Below are 27079 nucleotides of genomic sequence, written 5' to 3'. Positions count from 1 at the left end.
AAATGCATATTTACTCAAATTACAGCGCCCATATAAATTTATATCATATGTACTTCCAGCCTGTATTACACGGATTCAGTTACTTAAATGAATGTGAAAGCATTAAATGTTTTAAGCGAGCTCGTGAGTATATTTGTGGCAACACTGAAACTGCTCTCCACATACACAGACCTCGTGGATGCTTTTTTTCCCCCCTTGATAATTTTACTCAGACTGAAATGCAATTGCCGGTTTGAAATGTGTTGCCTTACGTAAGTAATCACACTGAATGCTCCACTTGTGTTTAAACGCCGAAGTAGGAGCTTGACTGGGTCACTGCAGTAGAAAAAAAAAAATCTCAAATACAAAAGTCATGTGCCTTTGATAAGCATCCCAAGTCAACTGATCCCTCTGAGGAACTGGTAAAAACGTGTTGTTTTGCAAATTTCTAACAAGATCCGCTCTGAAGCATCAAAGTTCTGTGGATGACCTAAAATCATTTGCAATCTTAAAAAAAAAACCTAAAAAACATCCAAACTAGTGTAAATTGTGCTATGCCATCGAATACAAAAAAGTCTGAGACTCTCCGAGTGATAATCGTGCTGTTATTCCTTCGGTGTTTGCTTCACTTTGAGAGATAAGCACCACTGTAATGTTTAAAAGTAAAAATCATTAAAGTTTCACGCTTGTCGCAGTTTTCTTATTTCATTCTTGTGTACTTTGTGCATCCAAAAGCAACACTTCCTGCTATTGTCTGTCAGACGCAAGTGACTACACAATCTGTCGCTCTCTCTTTCTTTTTGTCTGCACGCGTGCACACACACACACAATGTCCACAAACCCCATCCCCTCCCTCCTCTCTGGAGCTTCTGGTGCAAGGGGAGCCCTGCCAAATAAGTTAGTTTGTGTGTGTGTGCGTGTGTGTGTGTGTGATAGGGCAGAGCAACTGTGTCTTCTCTGAAACAGAGAATTAAGGGTAGCGACTTCGAAAGAGTGAGAGAGAAAAAGAAAAAAAACTACAGCGAGATAGTTCAGCTCACATGAGAGGAAGTGCAAGACACAGAAAAGTCAGAGGGAGCTGCTTGTGTCAAGCAGTTGACTGTGACTCGCGTTGTGAGCGCACGGTTGGGCTCCGGCGCTGCAGCACCACCACTCCCCTGTCAGAGCAGGAGCTATCTTCTCCCTGAGCTTTCCACTCCGTCCCACCACTGCCTCCTGTGACTGACTGGACTCGCTGTGGGAGCACAGAAGGACCACTCGCTGAATGTCAGCGCAGAAAGCCGGTGAGCTTTTGCACATTTTCTATTTTCTATCTATCTGTGAAGGAATAATTAACAGCTGTGTTTAAAAAAAAAAAAAAAGAGTCTTCTTCAGGGACTGAACGTAAATGTATCACCAGGAAAGTATGTCAGCCTTTCATGAACTTAGGAGTGGATTTTTAGTTAAACTTGCAGATGTGGACGTGGTTTTTTTTGGTCCAGTTGTTGGAGAGTGGTTTTAAGTGCTAAGAGTTTTGGTTTGGCTGTGAGTTTTGAGAAGATTGAGTTTGTTCTTAATTTATTACACACACTGTAATGTATGCAAACACTTTAAGATCATACATGTGTATCAAATGCCCGGGAAGGACACTGCGGTTGGGTAACAAGGATAAATGATTTCTTACTCCATTTGATTTGTTTTTTTCTGGCTTTATTTGTTTGGTTTTGGACGTGCTGTTTCTCAGGATTGGGAAGGGGAGAAAATTGGAAACAGAGCAGGCACCCTGGAGACTTAGTGTGTCCACGAAAAGTATAAGAGCGCCTGAAACAAGTAGACAGAAAACAACAGTCCCTCACTGCGATGAACTGCTGGAGGAGACAGAGCGATAGAGAAGAGACGGCGAAAAGGTGGAAAGAGATTTGTTTGACAGTGAGAGTTGACTGGTGGCACAGCAACCAAGGATATCACGAGTAAAGGAACATTGAAAATGTGTTGACATGACAAATCTTGCTTTAACATGGCATGCTTTTTTTTGGGGGGGGGCTCATTTGTAGAACGCAGGTAAAGATAGGGGGGCGCACTGTACAGCAGGTTTAGCTTTTCACCACCTCTTCCTTGTTTTCGTGCACTGTGACTCTACATACAGTAAATCTTCCTGCATAAGATGAAACGCTGGCTTCGGCCTTTGGCTCCTCTCTCGCTCAAAGCACTAAACTTTGGCTCTATTTTTACTCCCATGTGCTGCTACACATTTAGAGACTCCGCTACGTGTTTTTTTAGGACTATAAATCAGACTTTAATTGCTCTGCTGTCTTTAAAGTAATGGGGGACATGACGGCTCTTTACATAGTTTTGTTTGGCTGAATTAAAAGAGAAATTTAAAACTTCTAAATTGAGGATTTATAGCAACATGTGGAAGTTCATGGACAAAATGATTAATTAATAATAATGGATATTTGTGGCCATTTTTAAAGTGTATTGGAACGTGACAACCTATTTGATTTGATTGGAGAAGAACAAAGTGCAAAATGTGAAATCAAATTTGAGAAGACAAACAAGTAGATGAACTTGGTAGTTTGTGTTTCTGGTGCTGTGATAAATCATCAGAGTTCTGGTTTGTTTGGTTTGTAAAGGTCGGGGGGCAACAAGTTAAGAGGCCACGGTCTTCTAAAAGTGGCCTTCTGGGACGTCACTCTCCCTCTCGGTTTCAGACTTTGTGTCTGAGGCCAAAGGAAGGACTGCTAAAAATGTTTCATTTTGACATCTGCGATATTAGTCTTGCGGTCTGCTGTGGCTTTCTCTAAAGGTTTCACCTGAGGTCATTGTTTATTTTTGGAAATCTCCACCAATAATTTTTGTTTTCTGATCAAACCCACAACACATCATTTGTTTTTGTGGATTTGCACCAGCCCATTACATTTTCCGAGCTGATGATTGAGAGTACCATAACTTGGCTTTACGGCAGGCCAGAAGTGCAGCAAATCAGAGCGGCTTTCATCAGGCCGGCTCTGGTCTAAAGAGGGTTCTTCATGACAGGAGAGGCTGCAAACTGGAGTGAAGTGAGCACTATAAAGCAATGAGGAAGGACGTGTAGAGAGCCTCTAGTGAGTGTCCTTTTGTAAGCTCAGGTCGTCTTCTTAGGCTGTTGTTTGTTTTGATTAATAAAAACAAATGACCCAGTCATTAATATTTATACTACTATCTTGTGGAAGTGTACTTTTAATGTAAGAGCCTGATCTGTGGCGGTGTTGAGCTGAACTGGAGGAAGTAGTTTCATTTAAGAGCTTCAAAAATTTCAAGACTAGATCCAAAAAGCCCTCATAGCAGGAAAGATTATATATCTTAAGGGTTTTGCTTTCCTCTCTGTTTAAATTTTTATGTAGGCAACAGCATGGGTTATAAGCAGGAGGATTTTCAGAAATGCACTGTGGCCGCTGCGAGCACAGTTCCACATCTTAAGACCTTTCTTTCAAGAGCAGCAAAGTTTACAGAACCTTCAGTAAAATCACCACCTCGTGGGTTTGTGCAGCCTGATATGCAAAATGCGTTAAAAGCCACATTGAACACATTGTCAGAGGTTTATACACTGCTCCAAACTTTGAAATGTTTTTCACACGCGCTCGCAGAGGAGTGTGAAGGCGTCACAAAGCGACACTTTCCAGTGTCACAGACAGTTTCCCAAGAAACCAGGCGAGCGATGAGCGCCATCGCTCCCCTCTGTGGCTTTCCTACGCTTTGCTGTCGGGAATGGAAAGGCTTTAGAGGCTGCACCCGCCGCTGCGAGCGGCCTCCAGCAGCCTCCCTTGGTTCAAAGTTACCACACAGCTGCTAGCTCAAGCTTAGCGAGGCCCACCTGAACACGTGCTATGGTTTATGACACAAGTTTGAAAACCACAATTTTACATTGAATACACGATTTTTGTCTTTTTCATTTTTACTGGCTTTCATTTAACTCGGTTTTGCAAACCACATTAACAGCTTAAAGCACCATTAATTATGCTAAATTGATCTTTTTAGCCACTTTGAGGAAACAAAGCAAGCTATAAACACAACACTAATATATCACACTTTACACTGTGGGCCATAAACAGTCCACTTTGATTTTAAGTGGGCCAGACCAGTGAAACTCCTTCTGTCTAAACTAAAATTTAGTCTATCAGATTTCTTAATACAAGAAAAATAAGTACAATTTGGACAGTATGTCAAATTTTGGGGCTTAAATTGTGAGACATAAATGTGTAAAATTAACATCACATTTCTGTAGCAGATAGTGAAAAAATAGGAGGTTTTCTGTCATTTAATTGTTTATCTATCTATTTTCCAGTGGGCCAGCCTGGAGTCTTTGCCAGACCGATTCTAGCCCCCGGGCCTTGTGTTTGGCACCGCCCTGTAAAGTGTTGAAGCATCTTCATTGGCTAACTTTTATCTATCTGATGCTCCTGCATTTGTACTTAACAGTAGATCATGTTAGCTTTTATGATAACATACAGCTGCACATGAAAAAGAGGCTAATGAGAGTTAACGTTAATCTAAACAGGAAAGTGGTGCAAAACCAAAACAATGAGCCTAAAGACTGCAGAGGTTGGAAGTGAGCACCTCACTTGAGGTGGCACACAGCAAATATCCAATCCTGTGCTGCTTGAGCGCATCCTGTTTACCATCCCCTCATGCACGCTTTCTGTCAGTTTACTGCGTCTGCTAAAGTCTTTTTGTGGGAAAACTGGAATAACTGGCACAGTAGTGAGAAAAAAAAGGAGCAAACATAAAAAATAAACATATCAGAATGAAAGAGAAAACTGGATAAGTAAAACAGACTGCACATAGCGCCACCTGCGTGCATGTTTCCCTTCATGTCGAAGCACGTTTCTGTCTGCACAGATGTGTCTCTAAGGTAGGATGACAAAAAAACAATCATTTATTGTTGTTTATGGATCCTCTGCTTCCATCCATTTTCAGGAAATCTGTCCGACTGATAACTCCACACATTCCAATCCCAATCCCAATAATGTACTGAGGTATTTCCGTGCCTGACCCCTCCAATATCATGCACATTATCCGCATCCTGTGGTCAGTATCAGACAAAGAAGTTACACTTGCACGGTGAGCAACAACAAATTGCCACTGGGCGTCTGTTTTTGGTAAATGAGACCTGCCATTTTTTTCACCCTTTAATCACTTTTCACTCTTCCTATCTTTTCCTTTTTCCGTTCTTTCTGGCAATCTGCCCTGCAACTGCTGCTCCCTCCATCACCGTATTGCCTGACTGCATTCCTCTCATTCCTACCGGCTTCCTGTGACTGAATGAGGAGCGAGCCCCACCGGCCACAAACCTCCACCTTGAAGTCCTTCTCATGTATCCCGTGTGCCATTTCACTCTATCGCTCCCTACCAGTGTTTTCCGTTTTAATATCCTTTTGGAAATTTGGGGGAAAATTGAGCCCCGATACCTCGCTGACATTAGGATATTTTTACTGGAGGGTCTAGTCAGACCCCACTGTCCAGAATCCAAAAGGTTTGCATGGTGAAATCTAAATACTCAGTGCTACCAGCAGCCAGAGTGCTCGTTGACTGCAAAGGCAATAAAGTGATGCTGTGAGGGTGGAAAGTAAGAAGAGAGAGCTCTACTGACATCTGTAGACAATGTATTAACATAAATATTAAAAAATAAAATCATTACCAACCGTATTAGGCTGCAAATTCCAGCTGACAGTGATCACTGCCAGCTGAAAGAAGCCTGTTTTTGCCCTCCTTAATATGAATAATGATGTTTTAATAACAGCTCATGGAATGATTTAATAAATCCAAAATAAGCTAATTTATTGGCAAATGTAATTTTAGTAGCAACCGTTTCCAAATGACCTCTATATCTGTAAATAGGAGAAGCTCTGTCTGAAGCATGTGCTGTTCAAACTCGAATCAAATTCAATTTGCTCGAACGCATCTCAAATGATTCAGGCCACAGTCAGCCCCGTGACTCTGGGATGGACTGGTAAAACCTGCCAAGAGTACAAGGAAAAGCACAAAGTGCTGTTGATAGGAGGTTTTTTTTTAAATTCTCAGGCCACAATTTTCCCTTTAGGTACATAATTTAACAACCTCAAATCTACTGACTCCATCATAGGACCAGTCTGAGTCACATGAAATGGAAAAAAAATAGAACTGACCTAGTTCGCTGACAGTTATCAGTTGTTGTCTCTGTGATTAGTTTATGTTAGGTTTTCCAGTTATGCTGACTTAATCTGGATGAGCATGGATGCAAAAGAACGTGTGAGTATTTTTAGCGATAAACTCGCATATTGCTGTCCAGGAGAGGAGAGAAAGAGACATAACGGCAGATATTTCAAGAAAATTCTCGATAGTATTTTTTATGATATAGAGAAAAAACTTGCTGAACAATGTTTTATTGATGCTTACAGCTCAGGGACAGCAGCATTTATGGGTGAATGTAAATAAATAAACTATCAAAATGGGAATCTACTGAGAATTTCCCTGGAAATTTTAAGGAGAGTAAGAACATGGCTTTTTAGTTTAATCACTAAAGATACTTAACTTTATAAAGCTTAGCCTACACAATACTGTCGCATGACAAAACTGAAGAATATTTTCTACCTGGGATGTTGTGTCCCGGGTCGAGCTCTTTTAACCAGTTGCTTAAACACGGCAGTAATTTCCATCCACCATTTGCTCGTCCTGTATGGAGTGCAACTATCGAGTGCAGCTAGCGATGCTCGGCTGACTCATTTGTGTACTTTTTGGGTCACACATCACCAGCTGCTAGTACAGTACTAGGCAAACGTCTTTAGTCATCCCTCATTTCTTTATATTCTGAAAGGAACATTGGAGATAAGTGCAGTGATTCATTGAAACATGAGCAATCATACATGGAAATACAGCAAAAAGGCAAACACAGAGTTTGTACAATTGTAATGCGCTTGAAAGTCGGTTTTTCAATAAGCCACCTTTGTTCTTCCACACTGTCTCCACTCTAGTGGACAAGACTTCTTATAATTTCTTTAAGTACTCTTCAGGAATAGTTCTCCAGGCTCCTTCAAGGACATTCAAAGCTCTTATTTGGATGATTGCTGCCTTTCGTTCCGTTAGACTTGTTGCCACTGATTTTCAGTTCTGTTCTCTTGTAATTTAGCATACCTCAGCCTTTACTCCCTGTTTCTTATCTGTAAGAATGGCTTACTGAAAGCTTCTGGTAAGACTTCAATGAACAGCAAATGCATCAAGTGAAGGGCCAGGTGCATATCTCAAGTCTTTGCTGGATTTTTATTTTTAACTCTTTTTGTTTTACCTTCACTTTAAGGACACACTGCACAACATGCTGAGATGAGTTTTCAGCTAATAGTTCTTTGGGAATCACTTTGTTGGTGCAAAATTATTATTTTATGCCTGTTAAACTGTTGTCTTTGGCATTTTTCATCGATTCAGCTAAAGAAATTGGTACAGATTGTATATTTTTCCAACAGGCTGCTAGTAACAAATGCCTAAAAACACAATTTAAAACTGGTTCTTTGATAAGTTGTCTGCAATGCGTAGAAACAACACTGGTTCATCTCTTGTGAAAGGTGCCTTTTTATGCCCGAATGGCTCAGTGTTAAGCGGCTTAAGAAAAAAAAACAAAAAAACATTCACCTGAAAATGATCAGGACTGGATTGAAAATGAGTGGAAAAATCCGCCAATGTCCAAAGAAAAATTCTGAAAGACCTTTGAAAGCCTGGAGAACTATTGCTCAAGACTCACTTTAAAAAATTAAATAAAACTTTGGCTCCTTGGAAACAAAAGAAAAACATTTGAGGGGTGACATATGGTATTGACTTTTTCATGGCTTCACAGCTTGGTGTGTGTTTAGCAGGAGTAATTTTCTTGCATATTTTTCAGAGTCCAGTGCATTGTTCAACTAGCTCCTTTTTTAGGTACTAAATCATCATCGGAGGCTTGGCTCTTGCTGTCAGAGATACCTGGGCTTGTCCCATTGTTGTGAGGACCGTGGAGCACAAATGCATGGTGTTGCTGTAGCAACGATATCACAGTCTGTTACTTTTATATTATACAATGTGATATATCTACTGTCCAGTGAGGTTCACATGGTGGTCAGATGACAAATTAAAAAGTAAAATTAGCAGTTAGCAGTTAGCTAAACACAGACTTTCATGGCTTCCAGGTCATTTGTGTGGTCAGATTTACATGTGAGATAACATAAAACTGCTCCAGATGTGCACGATGTATTTGCTATAAAACTGACACATTCAAAATAACTGTTTAACTATTTGCACAATATGATCATTAATAAGGCAAAAACAACATTTCACCTGCATTGTCGTCCTGCAGCAAATCAGCAACTGCTGTGTCTACATAACTGCACATCAAACACAGAGAGTAATTCATCTTTATAGATGTATTGTGAAAGTCGTTAAGGATCGTGTTAATCAACGTTACGGTAGTTTCACTTTACTCATTGTTAAATTATGCTGTTGCTGTGGGGATGTGTAGCGTGGCTTTTGTTATGTCACCAGTGGTGACTCATCCTATTGTATTTCAGTCAACTGTTACCTACTGCGATACCTGCATTCTTCTGTTTTTGGAAGTGGAACTTAGTAACAATGCATGCGTGTATTTTTTATTTTATTTTTTTTCATTTTTAGCCTGATGACTGTAGCTACAAGTCTTTTTGACTGATGACATGTCACGGTAAGAAAAGCACGGGTGTCATTATTAAAATCAGTCACTGCAGTGTTCACGCTGTCAGACTCTCATGTCTCGCACACAAAAATGTAAGTAATTCCTTTGCTTTTCCTGCCATGACATCTTATATCTTAAATACAAGTTATATATTTTTTGGTGGTTGGAGGGGGGAGCTATGAAAAACAAAGTTCACTCTGACATTTAGAGAATACTGAAGTCTGCTTAGCCTACAATAGAATAGAGACCAATTCTACCATTTCCACAGTTTCAGAACAAGATTGTCTACTTTGGCTTAACTAGCTTTCACTCAGTGTACAGTAGATACACTCGTTGACCGGTTTATTAGGTACACATGTTTAAATGCTCATTAACACAAATGTCTAATCAGCCATTTGAATGTGAAGTGGTTGCTGGTGCCAGACAGGCTTTTCTGAGTATTTCAGAAACTGCTGATCTATTCCATACCATCTCTAGGGTTTACAGGGAACAATCAACAAAAATAAAAATAGAGAAAAACCATCCAGTTAGTCTTTGACTGAAAATGCCTCGATGATGTCAGAAGTCAAAGGAAAAGTACCACAATGTAACTGAAATAACCAGAAGCAGAAGACCACACAGGGTGCCACGCCTGAAAGCTAAGAACAGGAAACTGTGTTTACACTTCAAATGGGCTCACTAAAAGTGAACAAAAATAGAACATTAGAAAAATATCGTGACTTTCGATTTCTGTTGTGTTAATCTGATGGTAGGGTCAGAATTTGTTGCAAACAGCATGAATGCATGGATCCATCGTGCCATGTGTTAATGGTTGCGGCTGCTGTTGGTGGCAACAGCCTATCAGAGTATTGCTGCTGACCAGGTCAGTCCCTTTATGACTGCAGTGTAGCCATCTTCTGATGGCTGCCTCCTGCCCCGTGTCACAAACTTCAAATCATCTCAAACTGGTTTCTTGGATATGGCAATGAGTTCACTGGCCTCCACACTCAGCAGACCTCAATCCAACAGAGCACCTTTGGGATGTGGAGATTGCGTCACGGTTAGGGTTGCCAACCGTCCCTTAAAATCGTCCCGTATTTCGAAACAAAAGTACACGTCCCGTATTGAGCTAATAAGGGACGCACTTTGTCCCGTAATACAGTGAGAATCAAAAGTAGTCTATAAATGTTTATGGAATTAACACTTTGTTTGAAAACATAATTCCCAGCCCCTCTCCTGCTTTGTGACCAATGAGCTGACACCACACTTATGACAATTCGAGTATGACAATTCAGATTACCGCTCATCTCATTGGTCGAGGAAAGGTCGCTTGCGGAGAAAATACCAGAAGACAACAGATGACCACAACAAGAAGCATGGTCAACAGGGGAACAAACGCCGACTCTGCGGTGCAAGTCTCGGATGACAGTACACCTAAAGCTGGGCAAACACTGTGCGATTTTTTCAGTCACGTTATTCAGCTCCTGCTCAAACTGCACGATTGACTCACAGGGGTTAGACGTTCATAGGTCACGATGCAGGGTCTCACACTATACGGCCCGATGCTCTGATGCGACCTGAGTGCTCACACTGTGCCTCCATAAAATGAAGGTTATAACAGAAAATCTGTCGCTCGCTCTCTCTGTCTTTCACTCACACAGACACACCACCACCATCAACTTTGCTAAATTGCTAATGAAAAACATTGATCAGGCAGCTGTGATTGAGCAGCAGTGTAAATCCAACTATTTTCACGGTTGTTGTGGTCGTGATAATTTTGTGATGCCACATCGAAAAGGCTCGGATGAGCTTTCCATAGTTCTACAAGTTGTGCCTCCATCGCTTGTGTCCAGATCACACGCTGCACAGCCGTGCTGCGCCGTCTTTTTCACCAACGTTTACGTTTGCGCGTGAGCAGTGTGAGCGCCTGTGGTGACACCCTCACGAGCGATTGATGATCGGGAGCTGGTCGTGAGGTGTTAATCACTTCTCGTTACCCCACGTATACTACACGATGCACGATGAAGGCCAAAATCGGTCCGATCACTCAAAAATCGGCTCAAAATGGGCCAAAAATCGCACAGTGTAAGCCCAGCATTAGAGCAGCAATGTTTGTTCCCCTCAGAGAAAGGGAAGAATGGGAAAAGGAAAACACCTGGCTGGAAAACGTTAATATGGGCATGTGCAGTGAATATCAGCGCTATGTGGCCAGAAGTGTGATAATATAATTTATTTTGTGTAATAAACAACTGCAAGGATAGATGATTACAACAAATTGATGACTAATACATAAAAGTAATACATAGATGAATAATGATGATGAGTTAAGATGCGTAATCATGGGAACAAGCGGGTTTACAAACAGGAGCAGCTGATTAGCATTAGAAAAGCTGAAATAATACCTCAACTGAAGCCAACTGTACTAAATGCACTAAATGTGCACTGTTACAAGAATATTTTTCTTTCTATTGTTTTCTATTATTTTAAGTTAAGCAGGACAGAGTGCTTTTAAAGAAAGATTTACTTATATTCTCAAAAGTTAAGCATGACAGGCTTCTGTTTAAGAAAGAGACCTGTTTTACTGTGTTAATGTTGTCATTTTGAGCTAAAAATAAATGGCTAAATGATCATTTGTTTCACATGTGTTCATATCACAAAGAATAGAATATGCATCTACTTAAATCAACTTCAAGTCAAATGGTTAAAAAAAATAATTTCACACACAAAAAAAGAGCTAGAAAATTCACCACACTGGGAAGGGTGAAGACAACTGGGTCGCCCGGCCCTGGCCACGAGGTGTCCCTTATTTATTTTTCAGGGAGTTGGCAACCCTAGTCACGGTTGAGCAGCTCACAAATCTGCTGTGTGACGCTGTCACGTCAGTACGGACCAGGGAAAGTCTCCAAAACCTTGCTGAATGTGTACCAAGAAGAATTAAGGAAGTCCTGAAGGTAAAACAGGGTCCAACTCAGTACTAGCAACGTGTACACAGTGAGTGTTTCTTACTTGTAGCACAACAGTTTGCAATATAGCATAAAGTACAGGAACAACAAAGTGATTCAAACTGATTATAAATCTATGATGAAACGGTCTGTGGATATATTGGTACGTTTTTTCACATTTATGCCAGACGTAGAGCAGAAGACACACACACAGACACACACACATATCCGCATCTCCCTTACCCCGCGGAGTTCAGCAGATGGAGCCCGCACACCAGCAGGACACACGCGGATGAAAGTGAGACTTCAAGCTGGTTTTATCAGCAGTTTCAACACCGACAGACGAACTCGGTGAGGAGGAGACAGATAAATAGAAAGCAGTGCGTGCACACTCGCTTTCTCTTACATAAGTTGATTACCGAGACATTTCGGAGCGCGGAGGTGATGTTATACTGTACGTACGGACGTACGGCTTAGACAGCGGCGCGCGCTCACGGCTGGAGCTGTCGCTTTTGATATTTTTACCTCGCGCAGTCAGATAACTGTCACAATAACGGAGGAAAAACCCCGGCGAAGATGACGAGGATAGGCTGTTGGACTGTGCTTACGTTCGCCCGACTTGGTGTAGCTGCCTCGTAACGGGATTTTTACTCCCACCTGCCTTTGAAAGTTTCAAATACGTCGCTTTTGAACTTCACCTCCAAAAGGTAGGCGGTGTTTACTTTCTTAAAGTGTTCTGCAAAAGTAGCTAGAAAACGTGGTAAATGTTCTAATTACTTTAAAAAAATAAAAAAAAACCACTGTCACTTTATTACTTTCTTGTGCCGAACTACTTACTGTGTCCACACTGTTGTATTGTGAAAATGTGAATTCAATTTCAGCTCCTCTGTTTAAAAAAAACAAAACAAAAAACACTGCAACAAAATTTTTTTGACTTCAGTCCAAAATCTGCAGGTGTAAATCCTAACATGACCGTGATGGTTATACACTTCAAAAATCGCTGGTGTACAACTGTTTAAAAACTGCTTAAATTACTATCATTATTATTTTAAATAAAGTGAGTTTCCATGTCTCGAGATCATGACCCTGCTATGGAAGTATTTAACAAAGAACTGAATGTGTAACAAAAGGTGGCCCGGTAATCTAATCTGGCAGACAACATGACTATTTTAGGGCATTAAATGGGGCAAATAAGTGTGCAATTATGGCGTTAAGGCCTCATTGTGAGTGTAGAATTTCCTGTTGGATCTATATCTGCCCATAGCTGACAAACTCCACTGCTCATTCACTACTAGGAAACAAATGTTTGGTTGTATGATGGACTGTGGGCTGATGTGCTTTAATATGAGAGAAGTCGTGGAATAAGAAAACAGTTCAATCCCACCCAAGCCCCTTCAATCCAGGGAAAATAAAAGCACACCCACATATACACACCCACAGCAGCCATGCTGGTGTAATGGTGTCATGTGTCCAGGTTTGCTCCCTCTCTCACCACGGGATGAGGTCATAGCCTTTAGTGCTGTTACAGAGATACAGTTACATTAGTTTAATGTGGGCCGTGCCAGAGGAATCGACACCACCTACACCCCGCGGCCCCTTTCTGTTGCCTTTTAGATTTCTCTGCTCGCATCTATGTCCCTTTGTGTTTACAAAAGTGTATCCCTGAATAAAGACTTTGATCATATTGTATTTACCAGGCCTTGCTGTTAGCTTATCACCTTACCTAAACTATTCCCTTTGGCCCACAGGCTGTGGCAGCACATGGGTTAGTCACTATGACTAGGCCTTCTATGGCAGAGAGAACAAAAAGAAAAGATGATTCACGCTTACAATGCTGATGTAGAAATTGTGTTACTGTCTGCCTATGGTAAACCGAGGCCTTTCACAGTCAACTTAACTTTAGCTTTTTCTCACACAGCAAACATGAACTGACAGTGACACTTTGGTCTAAGTAGCCTATCTGTGGTGGGGGCTGAAATCAGTCAGTGTTGTTTTGTTTGGTTTTGCAGCATGAAGCCCAGTTTCACTTTGCATTGGGGGTCATAGAAATAAATGGTGGTTTAAAACATACTAAATCACTGTATTTATTTATTTAACCTAGCGATTAACCAGTTGGTTTGGCTCATCTTATAGGGGACGCTAGTCGTCATAGGCTTGATTCCCACAAACCCAGTGGGACATACAGTATAACAGGAACCATTGGTCTTAATGAAAGCCTGATTTGAAGAGCCCAAGATCATGTGTTTGATTATCAAAGTAGATGTGGATACATTTTCTCTTGAATTCCTAATTGGTTCATTCATGTTGAGATGATGCGATAGAGATCTATCACACAGAACAAAGGAACTGTTGTTTTCCAGTTGTTTCTTTTCTTTTCGTGAATTATACGCACTGGATAGATTATCATGGTAGTCGCCAGTTTATTTTCATTGTCAACCAGCAAATAATTTATGGTCTAAATGGGAGCTGTAGTATTGATTTTATCGAGCAGAGATCATAAACTGACCATGTAAATGTTTTATTTTCACTTTGCATGCTGCATTGATGACTAAGTTGACCAGTTAGGGATCTTCCACCACCAGCATTATTCACGTCTTTCCAGTATATTTCGTCAGTGGTTTAAAAACAGTTGAGCAAACACTGATAGAGAACCTTTTTCTGACCCCTCTTGATTGGAAATAAACTCATACATTTATAGTAAGAGGCACAACAAAGACATATTTAGTGATAGGGTCATCATCCAGTATCCATTTTGGGTGTCTCTTTGTCCTTTGTAGGGTAGTTATGGAGGAGAATATTAACCTTTTCCCAGGACAGATAACCTTTAAAAGTCCCGAGTGTTTTCCCTGTGTGAGCTCTGACAATAGGGACAGTGTTCTGGGCTGGCCAGAGCCCCAGATCACATTTCCTGTTCCTGATTTAAAATCAGCTCAGCTGACTACTGATACACTCTGCTCCTCAAAAAAAACCAGTAACAGGACCATCACCCTGTTGTTTATCATGTGAACTCGTGTTTTTGTTTGTGAGAGAGAACAGGCATAAAATGAAGCGTAATAGGGAAATCAAAGTTCAATCAAAGACCGTGAGCAGCAGCAAAAAGCTAGATTGTACCAGAAGACAGTAAGCTTATTCTTACTAACTGCAGGGTGTATTTGAAACAAAGAAGCCCTTCAGTGTACATAGTCTTCTTATTAGTGTGCAATAACAGTCAGCGATACATAGTATACCACAGACACACGAGCGAATTAGAGTAGGAAGTCAATATGAGAACCTGTTTTCTCAGTCAAATCAGCCTTATGCCAGGTGCTGGCTTTTACAGGAAAAAAAAGATGTTTGCCTATATTTCTGCATGTGTGGGCGTGTAAAGGCCACGATCTGTCACATAACATCTGGTAATATCTGGATTACAGAGTAGGATGAATGTCTGTGGGTGGAGATGGGTTGTGCAGACTATTGATCTGAATCAGACTATGCTCAGATGATCAGTCACTGAAGTACTTTCTTTTGAAGTACGTAAAGCAAGTCAGTCGGTGCTCCCATCAGGTCAAACAGTGGTTCATGCCTTCATTTGCATGATTAAGGGCAGAGTTATGTAAACATGTGTGTAGACATGTGTGTGCCAACACCTTTCAGAGCTTTAAAGCCTCATTAGGACTGAGTGAGAGGTACATCGTGCATGTGCGCATTTGTGTGTGTCCCGTGTGTGTCCTCCGGCAAATTTCGGACTCATCCCAGCCAAAAGTTATCTCTTTTTTCCCCCTCTTCCAAAAAACAATGACCTCTTGGAGGTCTTGGAAGAGAAATAATGAAACCATTTCAACAATTGTCTGTCTGTGAGATGTCGAGTTGGAGAATCACACTATGGGAGTTATATCCTCCCATTTGCAGCGAACTGCTGACCCCTCACCTTTTCCACCCCAGTTCAGCAACACATCATCACTAAGAAAAGTCTTATGTTATGGTGGAGTGTTGAAGGAACAGTCGCCAAAGCAGCACTGATGGCCATGACAGAAAGACGCGCTCACATATTTGCATCTGCTTTGTGTCCTGTTGAAGTTAAGTTAAGTTTGCCAGGGTTTAAAGAGCAAACCAAATCACAGTAAGAGGAGTTAAGCCTGTTCAGTTTCTCAATCAGTAGCTATGCCTTAGGGGGTGCTTAAAAAGTGAGCACGGGCTGTTTTAAATATCTGTGTCGAGCCGCACAGCATGACAACGCTTGACAACCACACAACAATGGCATTAATCCCACCCATGATGCCAAATGGCTAATCGTCACTCCTTCTGCTGTACTACTGATTCCAGATGTTTCCACCAACTCAGTTTTGTGGGCATGTTTGAATAATTACACACATCTCATTATGAAACATATGCCAAAGACATACAGACATACATTGCAGATATTTCAACATGTTTTCCTTGGATTGAGTTATTGAATGTATAGTTGTATGGTTCCAGTTTCCTACATTTTTCATCATTTTCTATCATAGTAGGACTGAATACCCTCATCTTTGGGATTTAATTTAAATTAACTGCTGTAGCTTCTTGGAAATCTCAATGTTGACATGACAGCTAACAAAAACCAAACAACTGATCAACTAATCTAGAAATACACACAACAGCAAATTTATTTACTGCAAGCAAACTTCATTCACTAATAAATACCAATTATTGAACTTAAATCACATTAAGAGATACCTGAACTTATTTCTGTCCTATAAGACATCTATTTATTTCATATTTTGGCGTTTGTCTTGCAAAAGCTGCCAACTGTTCATACAATGAACCAATATTTTCAATCTGCTGATAATGTTTGGACATTTACTCAGAAATCACATTAAATCTATCAATAGGACTGATATAATTCAAATTAGGTTGAAGCTACTGACAGCAGGGATGCGTATTCTGGACTTTATAAATTTGTGCCGTCCAAACTTTTCTCCCCCTACATGAACTTAAAGTTTTATCAGTTATCACAGAGTTCAAGTGGGAAAACTGCACGTGGTGGGTATAATTGATAGCTGATGAAAAATAGCAGTAGCCAGAAAGAAGCATCAACATTGTGCTTAGAAATCATCACCTGTGTATTTTGACTTTTGTTGCCATGATGCCAGGTCTCTCATGGAAATGAGATTTTTAATTTCAATGAGATTTTTTTTACCTGGATAAATAAAGGACTAATAAAATCTAGTCCGAACATTCACAATAAAATCAAAGATAAAACTAACCACAGAGATTTGTGGGTTCTGCCTTTAGCATTGAGTCGATGTTCCATGCGACAACGTCCACAGCTAATACTGTGATCACAGTTTCGCCTATCTCTAAAGGGAAAATTCTTGATATTGCCCAAGACATATGCTCATGTGACAAATCATCTTTCGGCCTAACTGAGATCCAGACGCACGAACGCCACAGATACACAGAAACATTTGTGGGCAGATGAGAATGCTATTAATACACACATAAGCACACACAGCCTCTCTCACACACACATGACACACACTCATTAAAGCAAGTGGTGCGATGCTATTAATATGTGGAGAAACCGGCACTGTCCTCAATCACATGCACTTGCTTGATTACACACAATAACACAAGTGTTAAATGACAGGTGACACTAAAAATAAACTGGCACGGTTACATATGCTGAAACTTGCTCAGAGAGCCACAGTGTTCCTTCAGCAGAAACAAATGGGCACTATTAATACACTTAATACACCAACACAAGCACTATTAGCCGTGTATGCACCCTCAACTGTCACACAAGCAGACTCTTCTTATGCAAACACAAAGACCTGCTGTGTACACTCAAAAGAAACAACTGCAAGCTATTAATATCTTAGGGTGCATAGGATGGACAAACACACACACACACACACACACACACACACACACACACACACACACACACACACACACACACACACACACACACACACACACACACACACACACACAATGAACACATAAGGAGATTGATACTCCAGCTGCTCGGAAGTGGGGGACAGAATGTGTGCAGCAGCTGTGGATTCCTATGAACGTAAGGAAGAGGAAGGGAGGCAGTGGAGGGTGGAGGGATAGGTGGCAGGAGTGGGGGCTGCTAAAGGTGTCCCGCTTGGTGGAGAAGATGTCATTTTCTTTCCATTATGAGTGCACAGGCTGGCATATTTGAGGCTTCGGTGTATTCATATATATATTTTTGTTTATTTTATTCCTTTCGATGTATTTTTCCTCTGAACTTCTGCTCTTTCTGCTTTGTTGCTCTTCTAACGAAGCATAAACCTCACGCCTGCTGCTAGTGTTTATGTATATAGTAACAGTAACTAGCACTTAACATGATGTGTGACATCCAGGCTTAACTCCATCCAATACCACTGTGGAGTTCAGGCTAAACCAGCAATAAACAAAGCACATTTTAGCCACAGCGTGAATATAAATACTACTGAACAATATCTGTAGCTCTCTTGAGCTGCAAAGAAGCCATTCAACCAAAATAGCAGTTTCTGCTTGCCTAAATGAACCAAGAGGATGTTATGGTGAAGACTAACTTTAGAAACAGGAAGTCACTGTTTCTTTGTGAGTGTGTGCCTGTGTGTGTGCGCGAGCGTGTGCTCCAGTAAATTGTATGCGTGTGTGCAGGTGCGCGTGTGTGTGTGTCAGTGCATCAGCATGTTGCTGCAGTAGGGCCCACAGAAAGAGGATGGTGGTTGTGAAACGAATATGCTATTACAGAAACCAGAAGTTTGTCCCCTGTCTATTTTTAGCAGCACAACGCTGAAAAGAGAGACAGCGAAGCACGCACACAGATCTTATCGGCATGCACTTCTCTTTATTATAAAGTGCTCCAGATTTTTGTCTTGTAATTATGCAGCTCTTGCATTGTTTTAGGATGAGAAATAAAACATTGCGACAAATGACGATGGCTAAAAACACCTTTATTCTTGCTTTTGTCATGCCAAAACAAGTGTGTGCTGTGTATGTCTCCTCTTTTAGGCTCTGTTGGTAATATGATAGAAAGCAACCACGAGTTGCTGGAACCCTTCAGGGTCAGCATAGAAGAAACCTTAACTGTTTAGGTAACTCTTTAAATGTACATTGCGGTTACTGGGGTGTTTTTTTTTTTTCGTCGAGTCAGATAATGAGTCACGCTGTAACGCTGCCTAAAGGAACAGCTTCAGTGTCAGTACAAAAAACCCCCCACATTTGTTTGGAAATTTGGCTTTTTTAAGTTGTAAATGTTGTAAATATAATATAAATAACATTGGGGTGATGTTGAAAGTGAGTTGAAGCCAGAGATGTATGGCTGTTGCGAAATGAAAAATGTGCCACAGGTGTTTGTTTTCTGTTTAGAAGAGAGATTGGCTTCCTGATCATTTCCTCTTTCTCAGGGGAGCTCACTCGTTTGATGAGCATGTGTGTGTGTGTGTGTGCGCGCGCGCATGTGAGCGTGGGTGTGTGTACGTGTGTGCAAGTTTGTCTGAGTCTCCACCACCACCGCCGGCCCGCTCCTCCAGTGATTGTCTGATTTCCTTTGAAAACACACAGCCATTCTTCTTGTAATACATACTGTGCTGCAGCTACTGGTACTTCCTGTTGCACCTTTTGCTTTATTATTACAGTAGAAGCTTAAGAAAATAAGCCCCTTGAATTTTAACAGTGTTGCATAATGTTCTATTGCAAAAGGTATGAACCAGATGACAGTGGAGGGAGGCCCAGATATTTCTGATTGTCAGAGATGAAGTTTTGTCTGATGTGTCACAGATTACTTGAGTTAACTTGCAAGGTAGGATTCCAGTAAGGCACGGACGAGAAGCCTGTAAAAATGCAGGCTTCATTTTTTTTCCTAGAGACCTTTTTGTCCCATCTTTATCTCTACTGCTGTCGTGGGTTTTAGCCGTGACACAAAAGCTCATCTGTGCGTTACAATACAGCAAATATTAAAACCCAAGGCTGTCCCTGTGAACAGAAAGTGTTATAGTGAGCTCAGAGTTCTGCTATCAAGCAGGGTAACAGAACTGAAACCATTTGGTTTAAACTGTAAAGTACTATATTGAACTTACTGAATATTAATTCCCACCCTGTATTTGTTTGTTTGTTTTTTCCTTTATGTGTTAATGAGCCACATAGCCTGCAGTCATAAGAGTGTGGGAGTGTTTCTTTCTTCAGAGGAATTCTGTCAACTCAAAATACTTTTCACACACATGATTATTTTCTTCTGAGTCAGGATTGCTGTGAGGAATGACAGCCAAACCACATTGTCTGGGCTGTCTGCAGATGTAGGGCTGTGGCTGAGAATGGAGGCCAGTTGAGAAGAACTGTGTAGCCTGTAGTTTTGTTTTGGGCTGGTTGGAGCTAATAACTGCAGCGGCTGTGGATTCTAATAGCCTAATTTCAACACACGCTGGAGGTTAAGACAGAGAAATCAGTGTTTCTGAATCTTTTAGGGTGCGTTATCAGTGTAGTAGATTTCATTGTGTGATCCTATTTGTTAAATTGACAACTCCTATAACAACTGAATAGCTGCAGTGAAAGAAGATCTTCTCACATTTTGTGACATGAGAGAAATTTGCTACTCCCTCTACTGTGCTTTCCACAAAAGTTACTCTAATTTAACACAATATACCAGTAAAGAAAGAAGGGAAAAAAATGTCCACTTACAGGACTTATGTGAGTAATATTGTGTAATATTTTAGGTTACAGTCATTCAGACATACGGGTTCAGTAAATTTCCTCATTCTTACATCTCTCCCATTGCTCTTTACCCTGGAGGGAGCAAGGTGTCTCCTTCCATACTGTATCTCTCTATGCTTTTGTATCAGTACCGAAACATTCCTCATCACGTTCATTGGTTTCATGTGTCAGTTGTATTGAAACGTAAGAACAGTATGAAGTTACCTGAGGCCATGCATTGTGAACGCTTTTGTTTGTAATCGCAAAATGTGAGACAAACTTCAGCTTGGTGCTTTCTCACTTGTAGCTATAATTAGCCTCCATGTGTGTTTTATCTTTTCCAGGTCATACCATCAGGCCCACATTGGGCCATGCATGCTATGGTTAAATGATTTGTGGCGAAAGTAAAATAAGACATGATATTTATGTTTTCGGTGGCCTTAAGAGTGCATAAATTGATCAAAACATTTTTGCGCCGCCCCCCACCGCACACACACACCTTTAAAAAGACATCTGTTTTTCATTAGGACACCGAGACCCGATTCAGATGTCTCGCTCGTGCTAATTTAGGCTTTTATTTCTTTCGCTTTTAGCAAAACCTGAAAGGGTGACGACAGATTCATGTGCCTGATCCAAACGACTTAACCGCACAACGTTAAAATACAACTTCCCACCCTGTTTCTTTCACTTCTTTTATGCATCTCCAACGCCAGCATATACAAGAATCTTTCATTTTTGTGCTTTCTGAATGTAATGTCCTCGGTATAAACCGGGAGGAGACACAAATTTGGAGCCATCCGCTGTTGCAAACCCCTTGTGCTTAAGGGAGCAGACAGAAGAAGCTTTAGTTTTGGATAATGAGCAGTTTACTTGAAGCGGGAAAACTTGAATGTGGTGATGATCTCTCTATGACAGGCAAAACTCAGAACAAGTGATGCAGATGAAGCAAGAAATGTTAAAGAGAAGCCTTCTGATTTTTCATCTGCTACCTACATAACAGTATCTATTTGCACAATCAGCAGCATAATATGTTTCTCTCTCTCTCTGCCTCTCTTTCTCCATCTTTAGTGGATGTGATCATCAGTAAGCAGGTTTCTTTGCCCGTTAATGGGAATCCACCCATGGACCTAAGTGTGACCCGCAGGTTGTTACATCCAGGCCCAGATTCGGCCATGCTGGCCCCCCGCCCTCCTTTCTTCATGGGATCCCTCACCGCTCAACATTGTGCCCAATTCTCCAAGCAGCACTTGCAGGTGAGGTCAAACTCAGATGTCAGTTCTCACCTAGTTGAGCTGGACAGTGACATAATGAAGCTTCAGCATGAATTGGACATAGCATGGATCAGTGCACTGGCTGAAATCAGCCAGTTTAAAACGTTACATTGAAAGTTTCTGTTTCTTCAAAATTCAGTGCATGGAAACAGAGACCAAATACCCTCATGACATTTTGCCCCTGTTCCAAAATTGCTACATCTGGCATTTATTTATCTGACTATAAGATAATGACCGCCTGCCACATCAGCCACAGAAAAAAGCAGCTGCTTTCACCGCAGACCTTTAACCAGGTACTGTGCAGGACTCCTCAGAAATGAGTAAGAAGCAGATTTAGGTTACTATAAACAAACCATTTTCTCGGCATTTAATTTGTTATTGACACTTGTCACAGATTAACTGACTGATGCAACACTTCAGTATCCTGTTTTTTTTCTTCTATTTTTGTAAGCTATCTTATTCGAGATGTGTGTATTTATGTGCTTGTCAGAGACTGACAGTTGCAGCTTTTGTCCTTTGCTTGTGTAGATTTTAAAAATGCATTTCTCTGTGTTTTTTCCGTCAGTATAACATCGAACAAAGGCAAAGAGAGATGAGTGAGGAGAAAAGAGAAGAGCTACATCAGCTGATTCAAAAGAGTAAAAACGAGCAGAGTGAGTCCTGTGTTTTCTGTTTTCTCCACACTGTCATGTGTTTTCATCAGTTCTTTAAGCGACCATAAGGTGGTTTACGTGCTCTTCTTCTGAGTCATAGCACACTGTATGTTTTACTGAAAAAGAGGGGGATTTCCAGCAGTACTGTGAGGTATTCTCAGATTCCAGGGAAATTTGCACTCATATCAAACCAAAGTCAAACAAACAAGCTTGTTTTAGGAAAGCGTTTTTATTTTTACAATGTAGAGGAAATGAAGAGTGCAAAGAGGATCTTGGCTCTTACTTCTGAATTTTCTTGACTGCTTCATGGGAAGTTGTAATAGAAAACGGTTGTAATTAGACTATTTAAATACTAAATCACTATTATTTCTTATTGTCATCCACACTCTTGGACATATATCTACCTGCCCTTTGTCTGTGTATGATCTTTTTCTTTCTTGACAGGTGCTATAGCCAGTCCCCTGGTAAAGCAGAAACTTCGGGAACACATAATTATGAAGAGCCAGCCAACCCATGATAGAGTGACTCCCAACCACAGCAGTCCTGCCCCAGGATTCGGGTGAGAGACATCAATGATTTTTCATTGATACAAACACAAAACAAATGCAAACACAGCACACGCTCAGCAAAAACTTTATTGTGGTTACTTAAAATTGACACAGTCTGTTGTTTTGTTTTGGTCACAAGGCTCCGGGTTCCTGATATGTCCCCGAAGCCTCAGCCTACACCCTGTGACCAGCGCGCCTTGAGAAGAACAGGTGAGACTCCTGCGGCTGTAGCCGTGTCCGAGATTGTGGTTCTCACCCTGAGGTTAAATTTGTAGAGGTCATGTGATTTTAAATTTTAAGTCTGCTAGACTGAAATCACCTGCAATTCTAACACTTAATGTTTAAACAACCTGTCTTCATTGTCACTGACCTGTCCAAATAATGGAAAAAGTGAGGGAGAAAAGGCGTGTCCTTTGCATTGAGATGAGAGAAACTCATTTTTACATCAGCCCTGCAGCGTCAAAGAGAGGTTGAACAGCCATAAATAAAACAAACAAACAAAAAACAATAGATACAGTGAGACACAAAGACCTGAGCGGTTATATAACTTGGTAAGGTATGTGTAAAATGAACTGCGTGAGAGTCCAGAGCAGTTCTCCATCACTGTGTGAATGAGAGCGAGCGTGGTCACGCCTTCCTCTACATTTCTCTGAGTACACGTACCATTATTTATTTGCGTTACCCTAGAACCATCAGCGCGCACACACACACACACCCTCCAGTGCTTTTGTTGGCTCTGTGACAACACAAATTTTTCTTTTATCCACTTTGAGTCAGCCACTGATTGATTACTTTATTCAGGTTTATTGGAGACTGACCAATGTATACAATGGACGTTTTGATTCTCTTGTCCAGGGCTGAGGTATTTGTTTTGTGGGGTTATGGTACAGAAATTGAGCACATCATTATAGTGTGTGCGTTGTTGAGTCGGTGCTTTCCTGCCAGTGTAGCCGATGTATAAAGCAATGATATAGTAATGTGAGTTTGAGAACTACAAATACCTTTCTTTACTCTTGATGAGAGCTTATGTGCCCATTTCTTCACGTGTGTGTGTGTGTGTGTGTGTGTGTGTGTGTGTGTGTGTGTGTGTGTGTGTGTGTGTGTGTGTGTGTGTGTGTGTGTGTGTGTGTGTGTGTGTGTGTGCAGTGTCTGAGCCCACACTGAAGTGGAAGTTAAAGAAACTCATCACCACAAGGCCAAACCCGCTGCAGCGAAAGATCAGTGCCCCTCCTGCAGTCAAGCACAGGACCGAAACTCTGGGTAAACTATTTACATTCACTTGGATCTCTGTCAGAGTTTTATTCTTCGGCTCTGTTAGCCGTTTCTTGTTAAAGCTTCTTTGATCTCGCCTTTCTAACCTTCCAGAAGCGCTCACCATCAGATTTCAGCACAGCTTGATCAATTTTCCATTATGGCGTAAGCAACTGATACTGATGGGCCTCATAGGTTTCTTTCCATTCTGTCGTGCAGAGTCTTCCCAGAGTGGCAGCAGCAATCCAGCATCAGGGTGCAGCTCTCCAAATGACAGCCTCCATTCAGATAATGGGTCCTTACCACTGGCTCATGAGGTAAGCCCTTTTGTATATATATAAGTACATATAGCAGGTTTTCTTGTCCTCCTTAGCATATAATGAATGCACAGTGAATCCTCAGTGAACTATTTAACCATACACAAGGTTCTCTTAAACTTTTCATTATGCATTAATTTAAACAGTACATCCAACTTCTCTCTGTTCTGAGAAGTAGAAAAATATACACTTGAAGTACTGAAATGCTTAATTCTGATCTTTTCGGTCCTCCATCTATAGCCGAATAGCCGATGTCAAAATAAATTTGTGCAGTTTTCTTTTCACTATGTTGAACATATTTATCCTTGACTTGATAGTTTTGATAGTACTGTATATATAGTACTGTATTTAACACTTTTACTACAATCAGGTTCAGTTTTAGATAAGTAGATATATTTAGAGATCAATAATATGTTAAAAATGTAACGAAAATAACCTTCCTCATTCAGTCACAGAGGCTGTTGCTGAAGGATGGTAATTTAGCTCGATTCACCGTGCCTTCCAATCCCCCTGGGATCCCCAACATCACTGCTGGACTTCCTGCACAGGTGAGCAGTGCTAGGATTTCCTCCAGAATCATTGCATACAATATTGAGGTTGTGCTGCTCCTGTTCCTGAAACTAGCACCACTTTAAAGGACACAGCTTGCATAGATAAACATTCATACTGTTGATCTATTTGTATTCAAGTGCGATATCGTTTCTGAAATAGTGCCTGCACACATGAACACTTATAGAAACTTGTGGTTTCACTTCCTTCTTGAACTGTGTGCGACTTCTATATTTTGTGAGTCTCTCTTGGTAATTTACCACCTTTTTGACTACAATAACACAGTTCAGCAGTCCATCTATGCACTGTGACAGGCTGTCAAACCCCTAAACTATCCATTAATACTTAGCTTTTCTCATTTTTAGACTACCATAAGAGGGAAATTAAATTAAATTAAATTACTAGTGATTGCTTTAGAATTTCCTGTCATCTCCTCTCGTCTTTCATTCTCTTCTCTTTCCCTAGGCTGACTTGCGAGAAGCAAGGCCATTGGCAGTATCTGGTCTCCATCAGGTTTACTTGCCTCTGGAAGAAAGCAGTCCAGCTCTTTCTCAGCGGCTACAGCCTGTGTTCATACTGGATCCACACACCAGGCTTCTGCGCCCCCAGCTTGTCTCTCGTGAGTTGTATTCCTGTTATTCCTCAATGTGCATATTGAACACACTTCCTTTGCATTGCTTACTCAATGGCAAGTCAGTGGGATGGTTGTTCACAGAGTTTATGTTTGTTTTATTTATATAATGTAAGTAAATGTATGTACATATGAATTCTAGATACAATACAACAGCAGTGCATTTTACTTTTTTGAAAAATAGCAGTCAGTAAAAATATGAAATAATGACGACGTAACACATGAATGAGTCCAGTTAAGCCTGAATATGGTGAACTTGGAAACAGAGATGAGTGGAATTTAACAAAACAACCACAGTATGACATTTGCTAAATATATATATATATTGATTGATTGTGTTATTAAAACTGGAAAGTGGGGGCTCTATAAAGAACTACATAACAGTCTGCACTTCACACTTTTTCACATTGTTTATAGTCAAACTCTTTATTAATTAATTAATTTCAACCTCTGACAGGATCTTTTGCTCTAAGCACAGAGATTTAATTACCTCTTTCCATAGTTTTTCTTTTATCCATGATTTCTGAACTGAGCCCAACAAATAAGCATTTCCTTTTCTTCTATTCCTGTAGTGAATCTCTCAGTTTCACCCTGTGAGAAATTGTGCTTCTTCTTTACTGTTATCTTAACCCAAGATTTGTTTTGTTTTTTGTTTTTAAAAAGAGCTATTGCATATGCTAATGCTGAAATAAGGCACCGACTCCGTTCATTCATGACTGATAATGGAAGAGGAAGTCGGGCTCAAAGAATGAGATATATAAAGTAGGGTAGTGTAGGCGCACAGCTCTAAAAATCTGAGTAAAAGAATATAAATAAATGTCTGCCATTCTAAGTACACATAGCTTTAGTTATGAATGGACGCTGACTTGCATCAGATCCATCCTGACTCGCTCTACTGATGCTAAAACAAGTTCAAATGACTGCATTTAAAAAGGTGTGTTTGTGAGAGGTCTCTAAGACTCTATCTAGAGAAGATCGATACCTTGTCTGTGTTGTGCTGTGTTTTTTGTTGCATCATTTTTCAAAATGGCACGAGGGCGCTCTCTGCTGTAAGTGCTGCTCTACATGCAAGCAATGCATGGCTCTCAATATTTTTCTTTTTGAGTGTTTTTAATATGAAATACAGCTGTGGAATATTTCATCCTTCTACAGTTGAGTCCAATAACAATAATCGATTTAGTTTGGATTTTTTTTTTCCTGCATTCTTGTTTTTCACCTTTTCTAAAACATTACGTTTCTTCTCTTCTCCACAGTTCCTGGTTTGAGCACCATCTCTCTGCAGCAGCACCCTCACCTGTCTACTCTGTCCAGAAGAGAAGGTCACAAACCTTTGGAACGAACACGTTCAGAACCGCCACCCTACAGCCACTCACAGTTATCTCTGCAAACCAGCCATCACCCGCACATCCAGCACTCGCTGAACCAGCAGTACCACAGGAGCGGGGTGGAGAGATTCAAGCAGAATTCACACCTGAGCAAGGTGAAAGGAGGCTCATTTCTTAAGAAGTATAATCTAGTACTAACAGATTGACTAATGACCTGCACCTGCTTGGATTTCCTTTTTCATGATCAGTCTTACTGAAATATGTCTTAAAGAGAGTCCTTATTTTAAGAATTGAAAACT

General features: G+C 40.8%; 1 protein-coding gene and 1 long non-coding RNA gene across 3 annotated transcripts in view; one reads left to right on the top strand and one right to left on the bottom strand.

The window, feature by feature from the left end:
- Window positions 1-1072: 1072 nt before the first annotated feature.
- Window positions 1073-27079, top strand: part of LOC113022715 (histone deacetylase 7-like) — a 41477-nt gene continuing 15470 nt past the window's right edge. Inside the window, exons 1-10 of one of the 2 annotated variants that reach the window (XM_026168422.2) lie at window positions 1073-1262; window positions 21304-21488; window positions 22072-22159; window positions 22604-22718; window positions 22847-22917; window positions 23854-23967; window positions 24178-24275; window positions 24725-24823; window positions 25290-25443; window positions 26709-26935. In XM_026168422.2, coding sequence (XP_026024207.1) covers window positions 1244-1262; window positions 21304-21488; window positions 22072-22159; window positions 22604-22718; window positions 22847-22917; window positions 23854-23967; window positions 24178-24275; window positions 24725-24823; window positions 25290-25443; window positions 26709-26935 — 1170 coding nt within the window. In that variant the 5' untranslated portion in view covers window positions 1073-1243. Of the gene's footprint in view, window positions 1263-12135; window positions 12276-21303; window positions 21489-22071; window positions 22160-22603; window positions 22719-22846; window positions 22918-23853; window positions 23968-24177; window positions 24276-24724; window positions 24824-25289; window positions 25444-26708; window positions 26936-27079 lie in introns of those variants that run through there. The other variant, XM_026168423.2, reaches the window with a different exon arrangement.
- Window positions 10842-11990, bottom strand: LOC145428740 (uncharacterized). The gene is made up of 2 exons (XR_013909046.1): window positions 11812-11990; window positions 10842-11571 (listed from the first exon to the last, which is right to left on the bottom strand). It is a non-coding gene; the product is annotated as an uncharacterized LOC145428740 (long non-coding RNA).

The sequence above is a fragment of the Astatotilapia calliptera genome, chromosome 5 (genome assembly GCF_964374335.1).
Source record: "Astatotilapia calliptera chromosome 5, fAstCal68.1, whole genome shotgun sequence".
Classification (NCBI taxonomy): Eukaryota; Metazoa; Chordata; class Actinopteri; order Cichliformes; family Cichlidae; genus Astatotilapia; species Astatotilapia calliptera.
Note: the sequence above shows the minus strand (reverse complement) of the source record. Positions and strands in the feature narration are given on the sequence as shown.